Source organism: Syngnathus typhle, linkage group LG2 (assembly GCF_033458585.1).
Source record: "Syngnathus typhle isolate RoL2023-S1 ecotype Sweden linkage group LG2, RoL_Styp_1.0, whole genome shotgun sequence".
Taxonomy (NCBI): Eukaryota; Metazoa; Chordata; class Actinopteri; order Syngnathiformes; family Syngnathidae; genus Syngnathus; species Syngnathus typhle.
In genome coordinates this window covers 3,402,310-3,421,153 of record NC_083739.1, presented here as the reverse complement: position 1 = coordinate 3,421,153, position 18,844 = coordinate 3,402,310, and the positions used below count along the sequence as shown (strand labels likewise).

Below are 18,844 nucleotides of genomic sequence, written 5' to 3'. Positions count from 1 at the left end.
AGAACGCCACCGTACCCAGATGAGAAGCTGTGTGATGACCACGTTGCCTTTGTGGCTGCCCAGGTGCAGCGCGTTGCGTCCGTCTCCCTCGCCGCACGTCTCGTTGACTTGCTGCCTGGAGCCGTGCGCCAGCAGCAGCACGACGGCGCGCACGTCCTCCTCCACCGTCGCTCGCAAAAGCTGCTGGCCGAGCGACAGCTCGGCGCACGGCAGCGAGGCCAGAAACACACGCCGCTCGTACTTGGCCCGGATCCAGCGTTCGCGTTCTTCCCTGCCGAGACACAGCGAGAGACGGCGTGACGGGTCATGCCATTCTTAGCTATTCCATGTCAGATCCCCGATGGCTGGAATAAGACGCAGCAAGCGTGGACAGCATTGTTCCCAATCCAGTGTCATCAACTGCTGCCGTGTTTAATCCGGTTTCAATTATCTACCTAAACCCGACCGTGTAAACAGCCACTCATTCAGGCCCATGGGATTAGGGACATTGAGAACCCCCCCCACCTCCCCTTTTTTAGAAAACGTGTCCTGGCGGGAGATGAAGGGGAACACAACAGTGTCGACAAAATTTTGATTGCCTTTAGCATATGGTGCTTGTCAGGAACGGATTATTGTCATGGCACTAAAATAAAAAATTGAATTGGGGGGAAAAAAAGAAAACATGTCAAGCCACTTTTAATAATTGCAATATTATTGTTGTTGATACAGCTGCCAAAGTTTTTCCCTATCTGCTAATCCTGCAACTACCTTTTTAATCAATCAGATAAAAAAAATCTCTTCATTCAAAAACAGTATTTTAAATTGATATTTGCAAATATCTTATTTTGATGGAACGCGACTTTCACCGGTCCGCTTTCATGGAGGGAAACAAAATATTTACTGTCAAAAAACTGGAATTCGGAGGATCTAGAGAATCTAAATTTAATATCTCTCAAAAATGACTCGAATCAATTTAGAAATTAAATACCGATTCATTTGAGTCATTTAGTTGCCCATTAATTAATTAATGAATTCCTTTTTCTCCTCTACTATTGACCCAGTGTCTTAAAAAAAACCTGAACCAGACAAATCAACTTGTGTGCTGAGGTGACATTCCAACAAGCGAGGCTGAGACTCGGTGTGGGAACTCGCCGCAATCTCATTAACTTCCCGGAGACGAGCAATAGCGGCTAGCATCACGGAATGTCCCGGAGGCTTTCTCTTCCGGTCCAGGAAGGCCGGCCGCCGAGAGCACGGCCCGTGACCCCCGGACAAAGCCCTGGGGGGGGGGGGGGGGGGCGGGGTCGCTCGGTGTGTGCCTGCACGCAGCGGGAGCCCGACCTTCTGTCCCCGAGAAGGCAAATGAAGGCCGGCGGACCAGGAAACGCATGCCTTCCTTCCCCCACCACCTCGGTTGCTAAGACCCTCTGTGTGTGTGCGTGTACACAGTGACTCCATCATTACAAACTAACGAGTCTTGAAAACACACAGCTCTCGACAGTGGAGAGGCTAATTGCACTAATTAACCACAGTGTGTGTGTGCGCGTGTTTATATGTCCGTGTGTATGTTGTGAATGCGCGGCCTCATATTTCTGTGTGCTAATGTGTGTCTCTTTTCACATCCCATTAGGCAGAGCGCTGTATTCCTGCACTCAGGCATGCTGGGTAGATAATTAAACATGAGTATGGGTGAGAAGGCAGACATGCGCGCGCACGCAAACACACACGGGCCCAGAGGGGGAAAGTGTGCGTGTGATTTAAATTAATGATATAAAAAAAATAAAAAAAATAAAATGCACCCAGAGGATATAAGCCCCCATTTTATGTGTTTACTGTATCTCTAGTGAGTCTGGAGCGTCTAATGAATCTCAATTGAGGCTCTTGTCACAGACTTTTTTTTTTTTTGTGTAATTTTTTTTTGGATACATTGGTTGGCTTGCAGCGTCCACCTGTTGACTGACAGCTTTGTTGTCACGGTGGATGCGGAGGCCGTGTGATTCCATCCCAGTGCTTTGAGGGTCACACTGGGCCCACTGAGATTTTCGCATTTCCTGTTCCTCACATTGTGTGTGTGTGTGTGTAAATGTTCCTTGTGAGCACCTCCTTTGTCTAGGTGCCTTTGCATTTGCGCACACACACACGGCACACACAAACGGGGGCCAGAGGCCATTTGGCTGCTCCCTCGATGCGATTCAAGGGGTCACCTATCCATGACCCTCAAACACACAGTGATAATCACACCCAGCTAATTAGCATAATTACACACTAAATTAATTTAACACCACTTTAACTGATCTTTCCGACATGGGAAGTCCAGATGTGACTATTTGCAATTTTGGTATTCTTTTGTCTGCCAAAGGCCATCAATAAGTAATTAGGTTACTGTTATTATTGTGATTCAAATATTTATTCTGAATTTATATTACCGTTTTTTTCCATGTATAATGCGCAAAACTTAACTAATTTATTGTCCTAAAATCTGGGGTGCGCATTATACATGGGTACAATTTTTATTTTTTTTTATCCGGATATCATACGGAAGCCGCCATTACAGATGCGCTTTCTTCTCTGCTGTTCACTTCAAACACGCTCCATACGAACACAATGCTCTCGTATCAGACGCTTGCGAAACATTTCTTCGCTATCGAGTTTGCTAGCGCATGCGCAGCGGTACTACATCCGGTTGTTCCTAAAGATGATCTTTTTTTCTGAAATAATTTTACGTTTACGGACTTAAGTAGGAGTCAAAATTTGGGTGCGTATTATACATGGGTACAGGCTTTTTTTCCAGCATCAACATGCCATTTTCAGGGTGCGTATTAAACATGGGGGCGCATTATACATGGAAAAAAACGGTATGTATTTTTTATATTGAGGGGCAGAAAAAATAAATAACAGAAAGCGTATTTACCCCTTTTAATTGGAAACACTTTAATTCCAAAAGCTCACTCAATCACGTAAATCCAAAACCCCGAACGAATAACGCAAAAGGGAATAACTGAGGGGTATTGACTTTCGAATAAAAAAAAAAAGAAAAAAAAAAGAAGGCCTTCCACCTGTGTTGCCCTTTTCGTCCTGACCATCATTCAAAGCGCAGCCTTCTCTCGCATAGTGGAGTCAATCAAAAATCAATCACCGGCAAAAACGAGCAACATTCATATATGTACGCTGCATTTTGATAACAACGCAATCCTCCGCGGCGTCAACAACACCCGATTGTCCGGAGCAAACTCACATTTGCACCGTTCCACTCTGAACTACAGTCCATAAAAAAAGCGGCCTTGGACTTGCCACAATTTACTCTTTCAAAGTAAAAGCTTTACGAGTTAAAAGGCAGAAACCTGAAAAAGAAAAAAAGCTGCTACTTGAGCTAATAGGCTTCTGTTCAAGGCAATCATTAATTACAGTGGGAGAAGGTGTGTGCGCGCCGCGTCAGAGGTAATGAGCGGTAGGAAACAGGGTTAAGAGTGACACCGTGTCAGTGGCTCCTCTTCTGGCCTAATTAGCCCTCTAATTAATAGATTAATAGATGGGAAAGAGCATCAGCTAACTGCCGAGCTAATGCGCAGTCGAGATGAATCACCACGTCGCGTTTTTTTGTCACAAGGTGAGCCGCAGAATGTTCCACTCAAACCTACTGCACATCAATTCACCCGTGCCGGGGAAAAAAAAAAGTCAAGACAAAGAACAAGGGGACGAGGCCGAAATCAATTAGCCTTTGCCGGACGGTCGTTAGCTGCCCTCCGATAGGCACGGATCATTAAAGGAGATGAGTAGGGGGAGGGGGCGAGTCCTCCGCGCAACTCGACGAGACGGACGGGTTAACCGATGCAAATGAGGAGAGAGACAATCGGGCGGAGAGAAAAAAAAAAAGTAAAAACCGATTCATGTCGGCGGAATCTCTCTCAGGGTAATTTAACGAGCAGATGCGGAAAGCGACGTGAAACCTTTATGGATCACAGCAGAAGGAAGTAAGACATGAATACGAGAAACAAAGTTTGAGCTTTTTTTTTTTTTTTTTTTTGCTAACAAACCAGGGAGGGCGTGTTGCCTTGGTAACATGAAAGTCTGCATCAATGAGGAAAAAAAAACGGCGAAATAAAAAATGTCTCAAGTGTTTATCAGCAGCTCGTGAACCCATTCAATCCAAACGTATTACCCACAAACGCGAGGAGGGACACCCCCCCCCCCCAACATCGTGGTATGAGCTACTCGCTGAGTGGGCCAATCAGCCACAGGGTGGGAGGACGCTTACCGGCGGCGCACATATTAGATTACACATATAGATATACATATTGAGATCCGCCCGAGTCGTGCATGTAGCGACCGTTATTTACTTACTCGTTACCATGCCGTGATGAGTCAGGCATAAAAAAAAAAAAAAAAAAAGCGCTTTTAGCCCACATTAGCGGAACCTCTCGCTGACGACCAACCATGAAGGGAATCTGATTGGCTCGTGTCAGCCGGTTTAATGTCAATAGTAAATTGGAGGGCTCATTAGGCGAGTCGGAGGACGCGGCTGCGGGCGCCAGCGAGGCAGTCATGTAAAAAATAATGTCTATTAGGACTCATTTAATCAAGGATGAATTAGAATGTAGGCCCAATTATTTGCACTGGCCCGCCTGTCAGGAGGCTTCTTTCTGCCAGCGTGCGCTGTTTAAAATGCGGGCCGAGAACGGGGGGCCGCGCATAATGGCGGAGGGATCAAGACGGGAGCTCGGCGACACACGAGTTGTGTACGTTCCAGCGAAAGGAGAAACGCCACTTGGTTTGTGAGTGACTTATGAAATGTACTCCAGTAAATCCAGCTCCAAATCCGCCGAGTCTCGTCTGGGGGGGGGGTTCCGAATCTTTCGATGTGCGTGATGAAATTCGCACCAATGTCTGGTATGATCGGAGAACCGGGACAGCAGCAGCAGCAGTATCCCCTCCTCCTCCCCCTGCTCTGACCCTGGGGGACAATTATCTTGTGAGCCCCCCCCCCCCCCCTTTTTCCTGGCCGCCCCCATCATGTCCCCTGAGCCCAATCCCACCGCCCTGCCGTGGCGGCCACCGCACCTGACACCCCACCTCAGATTAAAAGCAGCAGGTCTCATTTGAAATCTGTTGGTGCTGGGATGGCCATTTTAGGATTGGGGGGGGGGGGGGGCATATTATTACTCTGCGCTTGTATTCATTGACGTCCCTGCGGACAGGACGGCGTCGAATTAATAGCGGCTCAGCATCTGACACGCACGGGTCGCTGTTAAGTCATGCTTCCTGTCTGGAGATACCAACTTCACCTTCCGAGCTGGTCTGAGCATTTGCTTGGTTGGCGAGGCTCAAAGTGGGGGGGGGGTCACATGTTTTGAATGCGCGGAAACATGAGCAGAACCAGGCCAAGGCCAGCCTCTGGGAAAACCCGCCAAAGGTCATTATTTGGAGGAAGCGACATGGTCACCTCTGTAGTCTGGAAGGCGGGAGGGCGGTTTAGCGGCGCTGTCACTTGCCGTCCGCCGCCGTCTTTTTAACACGCCGCGTCAAGCGGAGCCAAACGAGGCCCAGGGTGCCGGCCGGCCGGCCGGGCGGGCGCGCTGGTGTTGGCGTGTCACTCCGCACATAATTAAAACAATGAGCTGCGACGCCAAGCCCACAAGCACGGTTGCCGCAGCGGTGCGGATTGAAGCGACCCCCCCCCCCCGGCTGCTCCAACACGGGCAGCCGGCCCAAACTTAGCAGCCCCCTCAGCTGTGGCATCAGCTGTGGCGCCGATACCGGCGAGCGTGCCAGCTGAGGTGAGGACGCTTGACCGCGGGCGGTCGGAGGGGTTAATGGGAACGTTTAGAGGATGGCGCAGTCTTTTTTGGCGCTCCGGAGAAATCCTCGCAAAAGAAGCCGACGGCGCGACCGAGTCCTTGGGAGCAGAGTCTTCGTTCCCCTGACGCTAATGTGACCCGGACGAGACAATGTTGTGGGTGGGCTTACGGCGGGCCGCGAACGCTGGGTACAAAGCGGAGCTTGATAAAGAGATGATGACAACAGCTGGAGAGCGGCCTGTCACATATCTCATCGGACAGGGGCGTGATCTCCATGAACATAATTTCTCCCTCTGGCCAGACCAGCGAGGGGAGGGGAGGGGAGGTGAGGTGTTTAATACAGGCAGCCATGCTAATGCACCTCCTTGGCCAACCCTCCTCCATTTCCCCCTGGGCTCCAACCAACCTACTCCCTTTCTTGCACCATTTCTTCCTCCGTCATTAGATGGCTTCCGTCCGCTCACCTTCCCTTCTTTTCCACCTTCTCTGGTTTTCTCTCCTTTGCTCCCTGCCTGAGCACCTTTGCTGAGTCTCCTACTTTCCACCCGAGCTCCAAAACAGGATGTGGTTGGGAGGCGCGAGCGTGTTGGGGGGGCAGACCTTGACAGACAGGAGGTCAGTGTAATTGCTGCTGGCCATATTTAACATTAAGATAATCAGGCCATTAATTACCCTTTGGATCATTAAATCAGCCACTTGCAAAATGAAATTTCGGCCTCTATTACTCACTTGAGAGACCATGTGAGGGGGTGGGGTGAGTGTTCCATCTATCTGTCTCACCCGACCCCAGCCCCCCCCCTCCCCCCTCTGGCTTCCCTGTGATCCTTTCAACTGCCTGCACATCCTCAGCCATGATTTCGACCAAATGTGGCGCCCCGGCTGAAGACCGTGACAATGACCTCCCCCTCTACTCACTCCACCAAAAACAAACAGTTTCAATAAATATTATCTTCTGCTATTTCCATTGCTCTCCATCCATTGATAAGTAGCTGGTGGTTCTCGCTCACTCCAAGGTTCTCCTAGTACACAGCCGTTCCGAAGGGTATGGATACAGAAGTCATGAACAGGGCGGGAGAGGAAAATCAAGGCACTTAAGGAATGGCCTGATAAATACTATCGACGGGCCGGAGAGGGATGCAGCCGCAGTGGAGCGTGGCAGCTAAATTGAGATAATATTGACTTGCTCTAATCTTTTCAGGGGGAAACATACATCAGATTAATAAATAAATAGCAACATGAGCAACAATAAAAGCATTAGCGCTCTGATGGACGAGGGTTAATGACACGTCAATACGCTCAGGGTGTGTGCGCGCAGTCGATGGCTGACTGATTGACGTTCATTTGCATTTCCACCGCGGCGGCGGCCATGTGCATTTTTGCGCTCATTTGTACTCTTGCTTCTCTGAACACGTCGATAGCTCTCACCCAAACAGCGCCCCCTACCAGCATCCAGTGGTTTGCCTACCTGCTGGCATCCGGTCCAGGCTTCAGGTGACCCTGCGAGTTGGCCTCCCACACGCTGTTGGCAAACTCGTTGCCGATGGCCGACATGACCTTGATGAGTTCCAGCGGCCACTCGTCGAGGTCCAGCGAGCGTACCCGGGACAGGTGGGTGCCCAGGTTCCTGTGGATGCCCGAGCACTCGATGCATATCAGGGCGCCGAGGTTGAGGCTGGCCCAATCTGGGTCTGCAAAGTGGCAGCATTAGTGGCAACTTTGATTGTGTTTCAAAACCAGCCAGAATTTTTTCTTTTTCTATTTCTCTCATGACCCGCGATCTAAAGATGAGTCCATTCAAGGAAACAATCCTCTCTACTCACTTTGAGAGTCACAGTCGGCACAGCGGCCATTTCCACGAATACTTCGGATGGACTGCAGCGCCATGGCCTCTGTCTGGCTGGTCAGACGAGACTGGAAGAAGGACGCCAGTGTGAGTGCACGTTGCCGAGGTGCTCACAAAAGCACCCACCTTGTTTTTGCTGCTCTCGCAGGACTGAAGACTGGCCAGGATCTGACCCTCGATGACCTGCACCCAGGCGTCTCGCTCCTCGTACGAAGTGGCTTCAAAATGCCACGTTTGACCCGTAAGTGATACAATGGTGAACTCAAAGTTCTCCTCTTGCTCTGTGGGGGGAAGAGAGAATCGAGTCAGAGTCATTCGAGCAACTCCACTAAAAATAAATAAATAAAATGTGCATTTTGCAAGAAACAGCACTTGCCCATCTTCATTTTCAAAATCTTAAAAGTACATGAGCACATTGACGAAACCACTCCAACGACTGAAAATGATCTTTGGGGATATTTGATTCGATTCGCCGATTCCGAAAGTGCCGCAAACACCGGATGGAAATGAGTTTCAAGTGGGCCTCCTTGTTTCGCGCTGCGAGTAAATCCTCCCTTTTGAGACGGCGCGGCGTCGACGAGCGTATCCGAGTGCTGCCAGACGGCCGCCCGCTCGCTCGCTCGCTCTTGGTAATTACCGCCGGCGCTCTCGGCTACTGTGAGCGACATTCACGCAGAGAGGCGGCGTCGAGGCAATTTGTGAACTCTGACACCGGCAACCTTTAGCGGCACAAACAGAACAAACCAAATACTTGGGGGAGGGGCCGGCATGCATACTGTGCGCGTGTTGTGTATGTGACAGCGGGCCGCCAGGTGCAATGAGAGGGGAGGTGTGAGGGACACAAACGGGGCCTGGGGAAACACAAATTAAAAGCTTAAATGTCAGCGCGCACACTATTGCTTTGCGACACAGGTCATTACTCTCCATATCAGCGGCCTTTTACTACTTTAATAACCTGGAAAATAGTGCTACGCAAACGCTCACGTGGACACAAAGCGCAGCTCGGGTAATGCCGTCTGACATCCTTGGCGTGCCTTGGCGCCTTTTCGGTCACAGAAAAAGCGAGGTGGGGTCAACGGGTCATGTGACACGGGCCAGGTGTAAAGTGGACCGCACAGCGCTCAGTTGACATCAAAATCCAAACGCTCACATGCTACATCTGTCATCGGTTCGAAATCCGATAATAATACTTGGCCAAAACGTTGTCTTTTCTATAGTTTGACAATCAACACTTGTTTAATATCCATTTCCATAACCTCTAAGCGCCATAAGCAGACTTCTTGTCACACTGGCGGAGCTAGAGAGGGGGCCGGGGAGGTCCTGAAATATGTTCAGATCTCCCTGGTGCCTAAACCAGATATATATATATTTTTTACATTTTACCCAGTACGGCATAGGGAATAAATAGCTTTAATAACATTTTAGTCGCGTTGAATGCAGCTAAACGTAAATGATTATGTCTGTGTATGTTCTTCTGTGGGTTTTAGCTAGTATTCTTTTTTTTAAATCTTTTTATTCTATTTATTTTTTACCTCATGCGCGGATCGGTTGGCACTTTTGAAATTTCGTTGTACATGTGACAATGACAAATAAAGATCTATTCTATTCTATTTTCTAAAGAATATTCTGGGTTTGTAAAAGAAAAACTTTTTTTTTTTTTTTGCGGATTTCCTGAAATTTTCTTTATCTACTGCCACTGACAAATTCTCCTTGTGATGTACTTTTTTTTCCCCCAAATAACAATTGACGCATTAACTATTTTGGGGTCTCCTTAACACATTTGAAGGTCCAGAAATGACACAATGCATACGTCCATTTGTCATAATGGTTCGTCTATTCTTGTCATTCAGAAAATAGTCGATGAATTATTCAATCTCCATGTCTTGTGTGCGTCTAAACAATCATTTCATGTATTACTTGTAAGTTACTAGCGCGGGATGGAGCCAGAGGGTTCCCAATGCGACCCAAACGTTGCCACTGAGCAGCAACTGTCACGCCTGCTTTTCTTCCGGTAACCAAATCAATTGTTAACTTCAATTTTGACTGCGGCGGGTCTAATCAGGGCAAGCTGGGAGACAAGAGGGCGTTCCTCCCTCATGAATTACGCCGGGCTTCGCGCTGACACGACGATACTTCAGCCACCTGTCCGCCCGCCCGCCCGGCGTGACAAGCGGCGGCGAGCCGGCGGCCGCCTGAGAGCGCTCGCTGCTTAATGGCTAAATTGGGAAGACTGTAACGAATCGCTTATTGAATAATGGAAGTGACACCGCGGATAAAAGATTTCAATACCACAGATTATTTATAATATTTCACTTAAGCCTCTCTCGGGAGGGATGAAGAGCGCGCTGATGAAATGAGAACAAAGAGGAGAAACAGGAGGAGGAGACGTGATGAAATTGGGAAATGATGATGAAGGAAGGAGGTGAAAATAACCAAAAGACAAACTAGTAAATTTGTCTGTCGGATTATAATTTCCCTCGTCAGCTGCTCGATGGGGAAGCACACGTTACATCTGCTACGGCTGCTCGCACATCTGTTCTGCGTGCGTGTAACAGATTTTGAGCTCCGTGGCCAAAACGTGTCAAAACACATGGCGGCGTTACCTTCGGCGGTACCGGCGAGGCCGTCCGCTTTGAAGTTGCTGGTGCTTTTCTTCCGCCGGTGCTTTTTGCGGTTGGCGTGCGGCGATGGCGGCGGCTCCATCTTGGGACTGGTTGTACTGGAGATGCTGGGACTGGAAGACATGCAGTCGCCCAAGGCCCCGTCTGGAAAGAGACGGACGGAAGCGCCTTAAACAGCTGGAACGTTTCGTGAGACGTCGTGAAAAGGGGAACATTTTGGAAACATTTTGAAAACATTCCGAATGGAAACATTTCCATGGAAATGACGAGAGTCGACTTGGAATTGAAGACAATATTATCAAGGAAAAATATTTGGGCCGCAACTAACAATTATTTTACAAATCGATTCATTTGTCGATTACTTTGACGATTGATCGGATTAAAAATTATTTTTTTTAATGCCCATCACTTTACTTAAAAATCTGACGATTACAATTGGTTAAAAAAAAATAGGTAAGAAATGTAGATGATGATTGTAAACACAGTTTGAAAATGTCTGACTCAATACGAAGATATACTTTCATTAAGAACAACATAAATCAGACAGACTTTTACGCCCAGTACAAAGAGAAACTGACTCAAAACTAAAAAAGAAAATAATAAATAATTAAAACATTCCGATGAACTCCCATGGAAAGTCCCAGAATTCCTTGAAGACACTTTGGATCAAAACAAAAACAAATGTTACAGGCCCTAGAAATCTTAATCGTAAAATCATTCAGCCTTGACGAGCTGCACATTTTTTTTCCCCCCGCATGACTATGATGCTGATTGGAAAGTGAAGGTGGGCCGCATTTGTAGAACACGAGCGGCGTCTCTCTCCGCCCTCCATCTCGATCGCGGCTGCTGACAGCTGTGACTAGCGGCGGAATAAAATAACATTCAGTTTCCATCAATATCACAGCGTGGCGCTGACACTGACATGGCCACAGTATAAGTGTGTGTGTAGATGTAAAAACACACACGCGCGCACGCACGAGCTCACTGGCCGCCACACGGCAGACAGCCCCAAGGACGGCCATAACTTATTTTACAATCGTTTAGTCTCAGCTCAAGTGGAAAATGTGACAACTTATCTCTGCTGACAAGATGCCATCCCCGAGCGCGCAATTAACCGGCGTGGATTAACGGCGCTCCCATCTGCGCGCTGCGCTCCATCCACATCAAACAAGCCCCCCCCCTTCCTCCCCACCAGCAGCCTGGAGACTTCCTCCTTGACTTTCTCCATGATTGTTTCCCTTCAGCCCCTCAATAGTTTGGACAACGGCGGCTCGGCGGGACCGAGGACGGTCAGCTGTGACTTTTCGTCCGCTCACCGTGACGTCACTAATCCACCTTGCAAAGGGGGTCATACATTTCCGGTAAACTTCTAGGGGAAGTTACGATGGGGGAATTTGGAATGACTGGAAATGATTTGGGCAAATATAAAAATTGTGCTCAAATGCTGGCAGGTCACAAAGAAGGCACGGTATAAAAAAATAAAAAATACAAGGGTGAAAGAGCTCGAGAGAAAGCGCTTGTTGGGTGTGTGAGAGCACCCCGCTGAAAGCGTTTCACACCTTTAAACATTATTTGTGGAAGGAGGGAGGGAGGGCTGGAGGGGCAATATTTAAGACGGAACTGTCAGTGTCAGTCAAGATGATCGTCACTGCATTGCAGCATTCCGGTGTGTGTGTGTGTGTGTGTGTGTGTGTTGGGCACATGGTCTACAACTGATATTAGCGCTCTGGCAGGTGGATCAAAACAATAAGCAGATGTAAAAATAAATTCGAGAAAATGAGTTGGAACTACCGTAATTTTCGAACTATAAGTCGCACCGGAGTACAAGTCGCACCAGCCATAAAATGCCCAAAAAAGTGAAAAAAATATATATATATGTATATAAGTCGCTCCTGAGTATAAGTCGCCCCCCCCCCCCCCAAACTATGAAAAAAAACGCGACTTATAGTCCGAAAATTACGGTATTTTATGGAAATACAATTTTGGTTTCATATCGCCTAGATTGACATGCTATGCTAATTGCATGTTTTTCGAGTAGCCTTATTTTTGCTGCACGTTAGCTTGCCCCCAACAAAGTCAAACGTGTAAGCGACTACAACTGTCCCACCAGCTATCGTCATTTATTCATTTGAATCCTTGTCCCAAGCAGCGAGTGGTTACTAACCCGTGCCGATTCCCGAGTTGGCGATGACGCCGGCGTCGGTCCACTGGTCGGCGCTGGAGACGGAATACGAGCGCTGGTGCCCGCCCATGCCGTCCGAGCCTCGGTTGTTAAAGGACATCAAGCTTATGCCGCTCGCCATCTGAGAGACCGACGAGCTGCTGCTAACCGAACCTGTCGGGGCACAAAATCATTTTGATCCAATCTCGGCGGGAAGGAACAATTCGGGAACCTTCTTTCCGTGTGTGACATGACTTAAAATTTGCGTGTGATTCCTCCATCTGACCTTTCACATCATTCCTCCTGACCTCTCGTTCTCTCTTAATAGACCCCCCACCCCACCCCCCAACCATAAAGCCTTTCCTCACTGACTGCAGCTCATTTCTTAGTGCTGGCAGAGTGGATTCTGTCTCTGATTGCATTAATATTCATGACAATAATTAGTACACGAGCACGCCTCACTGAATATTCATGCTATTAGCTCGGCCTCCTGAACGCGAGTGTGTGTGTGTGCTTAACAAACAGACGCGTGTCTCCTTTACGACATCTTTTGTCAGGTGCTAATCATCACTCGCAGCCTCCATTCCAGCTGCCTTTATTGATTCCAACGAGAGTCGGAAATGAAAATGTTGATTCTCGAGGATGTCAAATTGTCCCTCCTCCTCACCTGGAATGTGTCCCAGTTGCAGGCTGCTCATGTCCTTGGTCAGGCCGTTGGTTTTGGGGCTGGGCATGACGGCGCAGGTGGACACGGCTCGCGGCGGCCGTTTACCCGGCACCTTCACCGTGGTCCTCAGCAGGTCAATCTCTTTCCCGTGGACGTTCTGCATATAGTCCTGAGAGGGATTACACAGAAAAAAAAAAATAAAAAATTCCAGTGACCCTTACATTTGTATTTAAATGTGAATAGTGTCGAGACTGTGACGAACAAAACCGCACTAATCCTTTTAGATGGGCTCAAGTGGAGTACAAACTCAAAAGAGGAGCAATGCTACTGATCATGAGGCCTGCTCTGATGTGTTTGGGATGAACAAGGGGCACTTCTTCAATCCTCCCCCCAACCCCATGGTGAGGAGGCTTGGCATTATCGGAGCTTGCTCGAGATGAGTGGTGCTTCACCACTTTAATGTTGACAAATTGATTTGTAAAATGTAGTCGGTAGAACATTTCCATCGACGTCGTTACGTCTGGCGTTCTGTATTACTTTGACTGCTTCGAACCTTTAATCCTCTCACACACACTTCCTTTCTTATCCGGGCTGACAAAAGGCCAATTGAAAGCCAAGTGCTCTTGATGGCGTCTTAACAAGCCACTGGAGAGCCATGGAGCCGGCAGCCCACTGGGTAAAGCCGGACCACGCAGACACACAAAGACACACGCACGCATTTCGCCAACAGATTGACCGAGGTAATTGAGTCTCCATTTGCATTGGGGTACTTTCATCATCGGCCCAGTTGTCCTCTCAATTGCTTGGCGTCCGGGCCCCCATGTGTACCGACTGGATGCATCAACAGCAGGTGGCCGCAGTGGAACGCACATAAAAGTGCTGACACAGATGAATCCATACATAAATCGATGGAGACATCACGGAGGAGAAAAGACAAATTTGTTCAAAAAAAAAAGTTATGCTAAGAGGCGGAGCCAAGGGCGGGGCTACAGGTGAGGACAAAATGAAGCGGGATAAACACTCCATCGCCACATTGGCCGACGCTTGGTGACTGACAAAAGGCGAGAGTTGGCTCACACTTTCCCGGCCGCCAATAAGCCGTCGTTGTTTCCATCCACATAATTAGCGACATTAATGTGATTTCTTTGCACATAGTATGGCAATTAGCAGCGCTGATTGAGTTTCATCCGATTAGCCTCTGCAAACATGCTAATTGACGGCGAGCTTCTCAGGAAAACCAGTGTTTTTGTGCCCCAGGCATTTTGCGTGTACTCATGTGTTAAGTGATGACTTTTCGCACTAATTTACTGCATCAGCCGTTCTAATCGCTGACGGAAGCGTGAGCTTTGCTCAAGTGTGTCGGAAGAACGCGCCAGAGGGAAGCGAACCCACGACCCCGGGGTGCAGTCGCTTAGCTCCGGAGGGCTTCCGACATCAAGTGGCACAAGCGCGCCAACAGATGACAGAACGAAAAAAGCAATGGTGGCAGATCGTGTTAATTCACTCGTGGGTCCTGAAATTGGGAAGAATTAGCGTGACTGATGCTCACAGTTGAAACGTGTCAAGAGAGCGTGAGACAAAGTGTTAAAAAAAAAAATGTTATTTAAAATTTTAATTGTATGTATCATTTCAAAAAATATTTCATTTTATTTATTATATTGACCTGATAAATAAATATATTACCCAAATAAATGTATTTTATATTTTAGATATTATTTTATTAATCATATTCACCGGATAAATAAATACCTAAATACATAAATATGTTATTTAAAATTTTAATTGTATTTATCATTTGAAAAACATTTCATTTTATTTATTATATTGACCTAATAAATAAATAAATTAACTAAATAAATGTATTTTATATTTTAGTCATTATTTTATCAATCATATTCACCTGATGAAAAAATACATAAATATGTTATTTAAAATTTTAATTGTATTTATCATTTTATATAATATTCATTTAACATTTAATTTTATTTATTATATTGACCTAATAAATACATAAATTAACTAAATAAATGTATTTTATATTTTAGTTATTATTTTATTAATCATATTCACCTGATAAATCAATACATAAATAGACATTTCTTATTTATTTCAATTCGCCGTCAGTAGGAATTCAAGCGAGCGTGTGTGCATGTCTTACATGGAGACTGGGGTGGTAGGTGAGCAGCCCATTGTCGCACAGCGTCACATACTTTTTCTTCCACTCCTTGTTGAGGGACTTGCCGCTCCTCTTCAGCAGCATACCCTGGAGACAAGCACGTATTGAGTATAGAAGCCAAACATGCAATGTGACTGCCCGATGCGGACACAACCATGTCGGAGGAACCACACACTTTTGCAAAATTTGCTAAGATTTATTGTTCGGTATAAATGAGCGTCAGATCTTCAAATTTTTCTTTAAAAGTCATTTACAACAAATTATGTCCAGCTACAAATTGCCTCGGGACGAAGGATAGATAGATATTAGCCTATGCAACGCTACAATATACAATGATATATGGAGAGTGAAATTTACATTCAAAATGTGCACCGTCCCTGAAAAGGAAAAAGAAATCATGTAGTTCAGTCAAGAGACAACGCTTCAATCAAAAATATCCACTAACGAGTGCATTTAGTGCCATAATCACGCAATTGTCCGTCTCGGCGTACACGAGCGCCTTAACGAGCTTACGACATTGCCCGGCGTCATTTAATTGTCGGACTTTTCCCCTCTTCAGGCTTGTTAACGTCGTCGCCGCTTCTCTGCTCGCCGCTCCTACGCGCATCAGCCGCGGCTGAGTGAGCAGCGAGGCCGGGCGACCGCCGCCCACACTTCATTTGTGCTCCATTCATTAGGTGAGAGAGCACGAAGGTCGCCTAGATGGCGGGGAGAAAAGGCACGGCGAGGGGGAGGAGTGACGGAGGGGTAATGGGAGGCGGCGGCAGCGGATAAAACTGTCCACTGATTAGCAATTAAAGCCGTGCTGCCACGCGTGTCACTCCACTGGACCTCAACAACATTAACACGCCGACACAGGATATTAATAGAGTCCAGCCGTAAAGGGAGGGGGGAGGGGGGAGGCATGTGGCGGAAACACCCACGGAGGAGGAGACGAGGCGCTGCTCTCAACGCTCAGCTTTGATTAAGACAACCGGTGTTTGAGGGAAGAGCTCGAAATGAATTTGGGAGAGCCGGCGGTCGAGGGACCAAGGGGCAGCGGGGTGACCCAACATTTCCCGCGCTTTGCGGCGAAATCAGAAATAGTACTACATCCTCAAAAAAAAAAAAAAAAATTCAAGTGAAGCCATCAGGTCCACTTTACCAAGATGTGGAATGACTTGATAAACCGAGCGTATTTATTTTGGGGTCATGAACCCGCAAAACCCGATTTAGTCAGGACGGATCAAAACCAAACGTGGAAGGTGATCCGGTCGCGAAATATTCAGAAGGTGTACAAGATTGTCGAGACCTGGGTCGTGAATGTTGCACTGCTAACATTCCTCACGTTGGCCTCTCCGAAAGACTTTTTTGGGACAGGAGCTATCAGACTCGTTCGAGTCATCCGTCCTACGCGTGACACGCGATCGCTTTGCATGAAGCTAGCCGAACGCCGACGGCTAACATGTTTCATTATGTGCGTCTACGGGCTCGGTGACACACGCGGCACGATTCGCCTTCGGGAGCGGCCTGGGCTGTGACGGCGCACAAGGTCCCCGTGCGGGGAAATAAATATGTCCTCGCATATATACTCACTTGGCACTTCCCCGCCACGTGAAGTATTGAGGCCTAGTGCTTAGGAAAAGGTCGATAGCTAGGGGGAGGGAAGGGGGGGGGGGAGCTGGCGGAGATGATGTCATTTGTTAAACGCCCAAAAAATGTCCAAAGGCAAATGACGAGCGTCACAGTTAAGCTCAGGTAGAGGAAGCCGGACGGTGAATAAAGACTGAGAAGAAGTAGCGCTTAGCAAAGGTCGCCTGTTGGCGGGGGGCTGAGCGATGAGGTCATTCATTAGATGACGCATTGTACCTGAGGCTCGCGTGGCAGACAAAGATGTTGGATGGGCCTGCGCTACCTTCCGGCAAACTGGGACGTCACAATTTCAATGTTCAACTTTTTCCAGTCTTAGCAATTAAGCCGAACTTTGTAGCGCAGTCGTTAAGTATCAGTAATTATTATTGGTTAGACTAGATTATGTGTGTCAAAGTTAACGTCCGGGTTGGGGGGGGGGGGGGGTGCAGATACGGCCCGCCACATCATTTCATGCGGCCCGCCAGGACAAATTGTGCATGGACTTCAGGTGTCAAAGAATAAAAATCATAAATTGTCTTCACTTTTAGAAAATAGAGAAATTGCTAGCAATTTTTATTACCATCTTTTTTAAATATCTGAAAAGTTTTGTATGGCCCTCAGAAGGAAACCACATGGGGTTGCATCTAAAACAGGCTGGATAGGGGCTCTTGCGGACCGGACTTGAGCTGGATTATATCTATTTTTTAAAAGCAGTAAGTTTCGGATGCCTTTAACCAGACCAAGTGCTACTAGCGGCATCATGCTAGCTCACTACCTTCTTTTGTGCGAAGCAGTAACGTTACTTTCCGGGTCTGCTCTTAACTAATAGAGTATTTAATCCCTCCATCAGCCCGACGCTGCTTACACAATGGACGGGTCCCGTGTGAGATCCAAAAGGAGATCGAGGAGGCGCTCGACGGCGGCCGAGACGCTGTCGGGACACGCTTTGCACAGAGCAGACGGATCAGTGAGGGGCCACGGCTCTTTTGTTCGTGGAAATCCCACAAGAGCAGGGAGCTAAATTGGAGGTGTCACCCTTGGACAGCAGACTTGTGCTGGGGTGACAGTGGGTGGGAGGGAAGCTGGACGCTGCCTCCGCTATCGCGCCGGCCATCGAAGCTCATCCATCATGCTTTCAGACAGCGCTTGTGTGCTCGCGGCGAGATTGCGGGGGGCGTGGCCAAACGGCTGATCTGCGATCGGCGGAACGGGATCAAACTTTTACAAACTTTATATATTATTGGAAATCACTGTGCTAAAAACAAATTTTGAAGATTGGGGGGGGGGCGAAACGGTTGACTCAGGGCTGCTTTCCCCCGAAATCCTTCAATTGGCGATGGGAGTCACGAATGACAAACCCAAAAAGCTTACCGCAGCGGTTTGTTAGTTTTAGCGTATTAACAGACATAAAACACGAAGAGCCTCGGGCCAGCGGCGGTCATCACGCGACGAGCCCGTGGCAAACAAAAAGTGGAAATGAGGCGTAATGAGTATGTTCTTTGATTGACGCCCGCGTGCCACGCTTTAATTATTCCTCCGACTAAAATGGGAGCGACGCCCCCTGCTAAAATCTCATTTGCAGGGGTGAGCGCGCGTGACAAAAATGTCATCATGGCCAAAATGGCTCCGAGCAGTGACAACCTTTCACGGGGAAATGATATTTTTCGGATCCGGCGAAATGCGGATCGTGTCACCCTCGTTAAAGCCTTGATAGCAGGTCTTTAATATTCACCGTCTTAATTAGGGCCACAGTTAATTTCATTAAATTCTTTGGCTGCTAAATGAAGCAGATTATGAGACATCTTTTATTGCCAAGCGTGAAATTACAGCCTGCGAGTCGCCAATGGCGGCCCAAACTAATGAATTACAGGGTAAATAACATCCGAATTAACCATGCAATTTAACTCCTGACAAAGCAGCAGGCGCCGAGAGGGGACGAGCACACTTGTCAAAACCAGCCAGCCCCGTGCTCGGCTGCAACATGGAGAACC

The 18,844-nt window shown here is 47.7% G+C and overlaps 1 protein-coding gene across 2 annotated transcripts in view; it reads right to left on the bottom strand.

The window, feature by feature from the left end:
* agap1 (ArfGAP with GTPase domain, ankyrin repeat and PH domain 1) overlaps positions 1-18,844 on the bottom strand; it is a 42,581-nt gene that overhangs the window by 2,685 nt on the left and 21,052 nt on the right. For both annotated transcript variants that reach the window (XM_061300773.1, XM_061300765.1), the window contains 8 exons: positions 15,225-15,329; positions 13,067-13,235; positions 12,403-12,573; positions 10,221-10,382; positions 7,744-7,898; positions 7,595-7,685; positions 7,240-7,462; positions 16-271 (listed from right to left, as the gene is read on the bottom strand). In XM_061300773.1, the coding sequence (XP_061156757.1) occupies positions 16-271; positions 7,240-7,462; positions 7,595-7,685; positions 7,744-7,898; positions 10,221-10,382; positions 12,403-12,573; positions 13,067-13,235; positions 15,225-15,329 (1,332 nt within the window). The remainder of the gene's footprint in view (positions 1-15; positions 272-7,239; positions 7,463-7,594; positions 7,686-7,743; positions 7,899-10,220; positions 10,383-12,402; positions 12,574-13,066; positions 13,236-15,224; positions 15,330-18,844) is intronic.